The sequence below is a fragment of the Onychostruthus taczanowskii genome, unplaced genomic scaffold (assembly GCF_017590055.1).
Source record: "Onychostruthus taczanowskii isolate IOZ18803 unplaced genomic scaffold, ASM1759005v1 scaffold292, whole genome shotgun sequence".
Lineage (NCBI taxonomy): Eukaryota > Metazoa > Chordata > Aves > Passeriformes > Passeridae > Onychostruthus > Onychostruthus taczanowskii.
In genome coordinates this window covers 103,243-111,713 of record NW_024500262.1, presented here as the reverse complement: position 1 = coordinate 111,713, position 8,471 = coordinate 103,243, and the positions used below count along the sequence as shown (strand labels likewise).

The following is an 8,471-nucleotide window of genomic DNA, read 5'->3' as shown; positions in this document are numbered from 1 at the left end:
GGCACCTGGGACACACCTGGGGGCACAGCTGAGGACACACCTGGGCACCTGGGACACACCTGGGCACAGCTGGGGCACACCTGGGGACACACCTGGGCACAGCTGGGGCACACCTGGGGACACACCTGGGCACAGCTGGGGACACTCCTGGGGACACACCTGGGCACCTGACGACACCTGGGCACCTGGGGACAGCTGGGGACACACCTAGGGACAGCTGGGGCACACATGGGACACACCTGGGCACAGCTGGGGCACACCTGGGACACACCTGAGGACAGCTGGGGACAACTGGGGGCACCTAGGGGACAGTTGGGGGACAGTTGAGGGGCACCTGGGCACACACCTGGGGGCACACCTGGAATCATCTGGGCGCACCTGGGAGCACCTGGGGACAGCCAGGAACACACCTGGGCACACCTGGGAGCACCTGGGCACATCTGGGCGCACCTGGGAGCACCTGGGCACGTCTGAGAACACACCTGGAGGCACTTAGGGACATCTGGACACACCTGGGGACTGCTGGAGGCACCTGGAGACATCTGGGGACACCTGGGCACACCTGGAGACACACCTGGAATTATCTGGGCACACCTGGGGGCACTTTGGGGACACCCCTGGGGGCACTTTGGGGACACCCCTGGGGGCACTTTGGGGACACCCCTGGGGGCACTTTGGGGACACCCCTGGGGGCACTTTGGGGACACCCCTGGGGGCACTTTGGGGACACCCCTGGGGGCACTTTGGGGACACCCCTGGGGGCACTTTGGGGACACCCCTGGGGGCACTTTGGGGACACCCCTGGGGGCACTTTGGGGACACCCCTGGGGGCACTTTGGGGACACCCCTGGGGGCACTTTGGGGACACACCTGGGGGCATTTTGGGGACACACCTGGACACACCGGGGCACACCTGGGGGCTCACCTGGCCACGCCCCCCTCTAACCCCTCCCCTTTTTCCCTCCCCCTCCCCCAGGAGACAAAACCACCCCAAACCCAGCGCCCCCAAGCCCCCTCCCCCGCCCAAAGCCGAGCCTCCCGAGAAACCCCAAAAAGCCGAAAAAGCCCCAAAATCCGAGAAGGGCCCGAAAGGGAGCCTGAAATTTGAGAGAGGACACAAAGATCTGGGGGGGGCCCAGAATTTGGGGAGAGACCCAAGTTTGGGGGGAACCCCAAAATTTGGAGATGGGATGGCAAAATTTGGGGAGGGGACCCCAAATTTGGGAAGGGTTGGGAAGGAAACCCCCAAATTTGAGGGAACCCCAAAATTTGGAAAGGTGTCGCTCACATGCAAAGGGGCGTGGCTCTCCCCTAAAGGGGCGTGGCTCCCTTAAAGGGGCGTGGCTCACTCAAAGGGGCGTGGCTCTGATTTAAAGTGACACACTCCTTTATGACTGGGGTGTGGCTCTCCCTTAAAGGGGCGTGGCTCTCTGAAAGGGGCGTGGCTCTCCCTTAAAGGGGTGTGGCCCTCATTTAAAAGGACACGGCCATCATTTAAAAGGGCGTGGCCCTCCCATAAAAGGCCATGACTCCCTTAAAAGGGCGTGGCTCTCAAAGGGGCGTGGCTCCCCTAAAGGGGCGTGGCTCTCCCTTAAAGGGCCCGCGCTCCTTTATAACGGGGGCGTGTCTCTGAGTTGTGGGCGGGGGTTTCCCCCGTTTCTGGGGGGTGGGCGTGTCCCTGAGCCCCTCCCCTTAAAGGGGCGGTGTCGCGCAGAGCGGGCCCCGCCCGGGCGGGTGCTGAACACGCGGGCCATGAAGGAAATGTACCGGAGCTACGTGGAGATGCTGGTCAGCACCGCCCTGGACCCCGACATGATCCAGGCCCTGGAGGACACCAACGGTGAGCCCCGCCCCCCCAGGGACCCCCCAAAACTGCCCCGATCCCCCCACGCTCACCTGTGCACACCCGCGCTCACCTGTGCCCCCGCGCTCCCCTGTGCACCCCCGTGCTCACCTGTGCACACCCGCGCTCACCTGTCCCCCGCGCTGCCCCGCAGGAGGCCCTGCACACCTTCCCGCAGCTGCACGCCGAGCCCGGCGAGTCCCTGGTGCGCCTGCGCCCGGGGGGCGACCCCTACAACCGCAAAACCCTCAGCAAGGTCAAGAGGAGCGTGGGCAAGCCCCAGGTACGGGGTCACTGGGGGTCCTGGGGGGTTTGGGGGGACCCCTACAACCGCAAAACCCTCAGCAAGGTCAAGAGGAGCGTGGGCAAGCCCCAGGTACGGGGTCACTGGGGGTCCTGGGGGGTTTGGGGGGACCCCTACAACCGCAAAACCCTCAGCAAGGTCAAGAGGAGCGTGGGCAAGCCCCAGGTATGGGGTCACGGGGGGGCCCTGAGGGGTCACGGGGGGTTTGGGGGGTCTCAGATGGGTCACAGGTGAGTTCTAGGGGGTCACAGGTGGGTTTTGGGGTCCATGGGGTGTTCACAACACAAAACCCTCAGCAAGGTCAAGAGGAGCGTGGGTAGGGGTAGGGTTGGGGGTCCCTGAGGAGTCCCAGGGGGGATTTGGGGGTCCCAGGTGGGATTTGGGGGTCACCAGGGGAGGCACAGATGGGTTTGGGGTCGCCAGGTGGGTTTGGGGTGTCCTGTGGCATCCCCAGGTGTGTTTGGAGGATCTCAGGTGGGTCTGGGGGTCCCATGGGGGGGTCTCAGGCAGGTTTGGGGGTCCCAGAGGATCCCCAGGTGGGTCTGGGGGTCCCAGAGGATCCCCAGGTGTGTTTGGGGTGTCTCAGGTGTGTCTGGGGGTCCCAGAGGATCCCCAGGTGTGTTTGGGGTGTCTCAGGTGTGTCTGGGGGTCCCAGAGGATCCCCAGGTGTGTTTGGGGTGTCTCAGGTGTGTCTGGGGGTCCCAGAGGATCCCCAGGTGTGTTTGGGGTGTCTCAGGTGGGTCTGGGGGTCCCAGAGGACCCCCAGGTGGGTCTGGGTGTCTCAGGTGGGTCTGGGGGTGCCAGAGGATCCCCAGGTGGGTTTGGGGTGTCTCAGGTGGGTCTGGGGGTCCCAGAGGATCCCCAGGTGGGTCTGGGTGTCTCAGGTGGGTCTGGGGGTGCCGGGGGTCCCTGAGGCCGGCTGTCCCCGCAGGAGTTCAAGGTGGAGGTGGAGAAGTCGTTCCTGTACACGCTGTACCACTCCCTGCACCACTACAAGTACCACACCTTCCTGCGCTGCAAGGACGAGGTGACACACCTGGGACACCTGGGGACACCTGGGGGGCACCGGGGACACCTGGGGACACCTGGGACATCTGGGACACCTGGGGACACCTGGGAGATCTGGGGACACCTGGGGGGCACCTGGGGAGGACACCTGGGGGCACCTGGGACATCTGGGGACACCTGGGGGGACACCTGGGGACACCTGGCACACCTGGGGGACACCTGGGGACACCTGGCACACCTGGGGACACCGGGGACACCTGGGGCCCCACCGGGGACACCTGGGACATCTGGGGACACCTGGGGGGCACCGGGGACACCTGGGACACCTGGGGACACCTGGGGACACCTGGGACACCTGGGGATACACCTGGGACACCTGAGGGACTGGGACACCTGTGACACCTGGGACACCTGGGGGGCAGCGGGGACACCTGGGACATCTGGGGACACCTGGCACACCTGGGGGGCACCGGGGACACCTGGGACACCTGGGGGGCACCGGGGACACCTGGGACACCTGGGGACACCTGGGGGGCACCGGGGACACCTGGGACATCTGGCACACCCCCTGTCACCTGGGACACCCCCCTGACACCTGGGCCACACCCTGTCACCTGGGTCCCCTGCCTGTCACCTGGGCCATGCCCCCATCACCTGGGCCACACCCCTGTCACCTGGGCCGTGCCCCCATCACCTGGGCCACACCCTGTCACCTGGGCCACACCCTGTCACCTGGGTCACCTGCCTGTCACCTGGGCCATCCCCTCATCACCTGGGCCACACCCCTGTCACCTGGGCCGTGCCCCCATCACCTGGGCCACACCCTGTCACCTGGGCCACACCCTGTCACCTGGGCCACACCCTGACACCTGGGTCACCTGCCTGTCACCTGGGCCATCCCCTGTCACCTGGGCCATCCCCTGTCACCTGTGTCCGTCCCCTGTCACCTGTGTCCATGCCCTGTCACCTGTGTCCATCCCCTCACGCTGACCACGCTGGTGGTCACTTTGGTCACTTTGCCGCAGTGACCGTCCCGCTCACGGCGGCCATCCCGTGGTGGTCATCTCCACCCCACTGACCATTCCCTGCCCCACTGACCATTCCCTGCCCCACTGACCATTCCCCACCCCACTGACCATTCCCCACCCACTGACCATTCCCTGACCCTGTCCCCTGGGTCACCTGCCTGTCACCTGGGCCATGCCCCCATCCCCTGGGCCACACCCCTGTCACCTGGGTCACCTGCCTGTCACCTGGGCCATGCCCCCATCACCTGGGCCACACCCCTGTCACCTGGGTCACCTGCCTGTCACCTGGGCCACACCCCTGTTCACCTGGGCCACACCCTGTCACCTGGGCCACACCCTGTCACCTGGGTCACCTGCCTGTCACCTGGGCCATCCCCTGTCACCTGGGCCATCCCCTGTCACCTGTGTCCGTCCCCTGTCACCTGTGTCCATGCCCTGTCACCTGTGTCCATCCCCTCACGCTGACCACGCTGGTGGTCACTTTGGTCACTTTGCCGCAGTGACCGTCCCGCTCACGGCGGCCATCCCGTGGTGGTCATCTCTGCCCCACTGACCATTCCCTGCCCCACTGACCATTCCCTACCCCACTGACCATTCCCTACCCCACTGACCACTCCCTGCCCCACTGACCTCTCCCACGCACTGAGCGCTCGCGCTGACGCTGTCCCGTGTCCCCGCAGACGACGGCCATCGAGGGCCGCGCCGAGGACCTGGGCCAGGAGGAGGTGGTGCAGCGCTGCATGCGCAACCAGCCCTGGCTCGAGCGCCTCTTCGACTCCTTCAGCGACCTCCTGGCCCAGGCGCGCGCCAAGTGCGCCTGACCCCGGCGGGGACACCCCGGGGGACACCCCCGAATGGGGACACCCCTGAATGGGGACACCCCGGGGGACACCCCCGAATGGGGACACCCCGGGGGACACCCCCGAATGGGGACACCCCCGAATGGGGACACCCCTGAATGGGGACAACCCAGCAGGGACATCCCCTGAATGGGGACACCCTGATGGGGACACCCCAACGGGGACACTCCAATGGGGACACCCCCTGAATGGGGACACCCCTGAATGGGGACACCCTGGGGGACACCCCAATGGGGACACCCCAGGGGGACATCCCCCGAATGGGGGCACCCCCGAATGGGGACACCCCAACGGGGACACCCCAACGGGGACACCCCCTGAATGGGGACACCCCAACAGGGACACCCCCCAATGGGGGCACCCCAGCGGGGACACCCCCGAATGGGACACCCCTGAATGGGGGACACCCCAAAAGGGGACACTCCTGAATGGGGACACCCCCAACACGGGGACACCCCAGCCAGGGACACCCCAAATGGGGACACCCCCAAGAGGAGGACACCCCCGCCCAGAAACAGGGGGACACCCCAAAACGGCGGGGGGACACCCCCAGGACAAGGACTGAACCTCCTGCCATGGGGACGGAGCTGCCGGGATGGGGACACCAATGTGGGGACACCCCCCCAAAAACGGGGACACCAATGTGGGGACACCCCCCAGAAACGGGGACACCCCCCAAAAACGGGGACACCAATGTGGGGACACCCCCCAGAAACGGGGACACCCCCCAAAAACGGGGACACCCCCCAAAAAACGGGGTGACAGCCCCGGAACGGCGGGGGGGACAAGGACTGGGCCTCTTCCCATAGGGACACCAATGTGGAGGGGGGCACCCCAAAATACAGGGACCCCCCCCAAAAATTGGGACCATCCCAAAAGCCTCTCGAAATGGGGGGGTGGATGTTTTTGGGATAAGGATTGGAGCTCCTGCAGCAGGGGTGGGATTGGGGACACACCTGAGACCCCCCCAGGGCACCCCAAAACATCAGGGGATCCCCAAAAATGGGGGGGAGGAGTGGGACAGACCCCCCCCTGGGGGTGGGAGGGCACCTCAAAAATGGGGACACCCCCAAAGGGTAGGGACACCCCAAAAATGGGAACAGCTCTGGGGGAACCCCCCCCCCATTTCCTGACAGGCCTGTGGACCCCCCCAGGACACAGGGACCCCCCCCAAAATTGGGGGACACCTCCCCCCAAGAGCTGCACCCCAAAAATGGGGGCCCACACACATTTGGGGACCCCTCCTTTTGACGACAGCCCCCCCACAAGAATTGGGGCACCCCCTTTTTAGGGACCCCCCCCAAAATCACCCCAGCAGGGTCTGTGTGTGTCCCCCTCCCCCCTTTTCTCTGGGGGGGGGCTCTGGCCATTCACACAGTTTGGGGGGGTGAAATTTGGGGGAGTCTCAACTCTGGGCAGTCAGGTTTGGGGGTCCTACAATGGGGGGGGGTCTCATTTTGGGGTGAGATGTCAGATTTTAGGGTTCAACATTTGGAGAGATTGTGGGAATGGGGTTCAGATTTTGGGGGGATGACGTGAATTTGGGGGGTTGCTCAGGTTTTGGGGAGTCACTCAACTTGGGGAATCGGGTTTGAGGGTCCCATAATGAAGTCTCATTTTTGAGGTGGGATGTCCGAATTTAAGGTTCCCATTTTGGGGGTGGACACGTGGGTTGGGGGGGCTCAGTCTTGGGGTCGAACTTTTGGGGGAGGCGGTCACACGATTCGGGGGACAATTTGGGAGGCCTCATGATTTGGGGAGGGGGTCTGACATTCCCAAAATACACACAAACACACACCCAGGCGGGACCCCCCAAATTCCCCCAAAATCCAGTGCAAGGACTTACTGTGGCCATGGCAGCACTAAGGAAATGAAGCACCCCAGGGCTCTTTTTTGGTCATTTTTCTCACCATTTTCCCTTTTTTACTCACTTTTCCCCTCAGGTTTCCCACCAGTTTTTCTCTCACACTTCCCGTCCTTCTGTCCCTTCACATTTCCCATCATTTTGGCCTCGTGTTGTTTGGTTTTTTTCCCTTTAACACCCGTTTTCCTTCCTGTTTCCTGTCTTTTCCCCTCACGTTTCCCACCTTTCCTGCCCTCATGTTTCCCACCTTTTCTTCTGCTTATTTCCCATCCTTTTTACTCGTTTATGATCTTTTTTGCCTTCCATTTCCAGCCTTTTCCCCTCATGTTTCAATCCTTTTTTCCCCCTCCCATTTCCCGCCCTTTCTCCCCTCACGTTTCCTCCCTCACATTTTCAACCGTTTTCTCTCCTTGTTTCCTACTCTTTCTTCCTCTCATTTCCCCTCCTTTTTCCTCAAGTTTCCTGTCCTTTTTGCCTTCCATTTCCAGCCTTTTCCCCTCATGTTTCAATGCTTTTTTCCCCCTCCCATTTCCCGCCCTTTCTCCCCTCACGATCCCCACCATTTTGTCCCCTCACGTTTCCTCCCTCACATTTTCAACCGTTTTCTCTCCTTGTTTCCTACTCTTTCTTCCTCTCATTTCCCCTCCTTTTTCCTCAAGTTTCCTGTCCTTTTTGCCTTCCATTTCCAGCCTTTTCCCCTCATGTTTCAATGCTTTTTTCCCCCTCCCATTTCCCGCCCTTTCTCCCCTCACGATCCCCACCATTTTGTCCCCTCACGTTTCCTCCCTCACATTTTCAACCGTTTTCTCTCCTTGTTTCCTACTCTTTCTTCCTCTCATTTCCCCTCCTTTTTCCTCAAGTTTCCTGTCCTTTTTGCCTTCCATTTCCAGCCTTTTCCCCTCATGTTTCAATGCTTTTTTCCCCCTCCCATTTCCCGCCCTTTCTCCCCTCACGATCCCCACCATTTTGTCCCCTCACGTTTCCTCCCTCACATTTTCAACCGTTTTCTCTCCTTGTTTCCTACTCTTTCTTCCTCTCATTTCCCCTCCTTTTTCCTCAAGTTTCCTGTCCTTTTTGCCTTCCATTTCCAGCCTTTTCCCCTCATGTTTCAATGCTTTTTTCCCCCTCCCATTTCCCGCCCTTTCTCCCCTCACGATCCCCACCATTTTGTCCCCTCACGTTTCCTCCCTCACATTTTCAACCGTTTTCTCTCCTTGTTTCCTACTCTTTCTTCCTCTCATTTCCCCTCCTTTTTCCTCAAGTTTCCTGTCCTTTTTGCCTTCCATTTCCAGCCTTTTCCCCTCATGTTTCAATGCTTTTTTCCCCCTCCCATTTCCCGCCCTTTCTCCCCTCACGATCCCCACCATTTTGTCCCCTCACGTTTCCTCCCTCACATTTTCAACCGTTTTCTCTCCTTGTTTCCTACTCTTTCTTCCTCTCATTTCCCCTCCTTTTTCCTCAAGTTTCCTGTCCTTTTTGCCTTCCATTTCCAGCCTTTTCCCCTCATGTTTCAATGCTTTTTTCCCCCTCCCATTTCCCGCCCTTTCTCCCCTCACGATCCCCA

At 61.6% G+C, this 8,471-nt stretch overlaps 1 protein-coding gene across 1 annotated transcript; it reads left to right on the top strand.

Annotated features, from left to right (window-relative positions):
• The first annotated feature begins 1,752 nt into the window (after positions 1–1,752).
• LOC121337855 (proline-rich protein 12-like) lies at positions 1,753–5,099 on the top strand. Its single transcript, XM_041408227.1, has 4 exons — positions 1,753–1,788; positions 1,860–2,126; positions 3,079–3,174; positions 4,864–5,099. Exons 1-4 carry the CDS (start codon positions 1,753–1,755, stop codon positions 5,002–5,004), a joined length of 540 nt encoding a protein of 179 aa, XP_041264161.1. The 3' UTR covers positions 5,005–5,099.
• The last annotated feature ends 3,372 nt before the right edge of the window (positions 5,100–8,471 follow it).

Coding starts and splice junctions, on each gene's coding strand:
- LOC121337855 (XM_041408227.1), top strand. CDS start 1,753: ATGAAGGAAATGTACCGGAGCTACGTGGAGATGCTG. Junction 2,127..3,078: donor GGAGCGTGGGCAAGCCCCAG/GTACGGGGTCAC, acceptor CTGTCCCCGCAG/GAGTTCAAGGTGGAGGTGGA. Junction 3,175..4,863: donor TCCTGCGCTGCAAGGACGAG/GTGACACACCTG, acceptor GTGTCCCCGCAG/ACGACGGCCATCGAGGGCCG.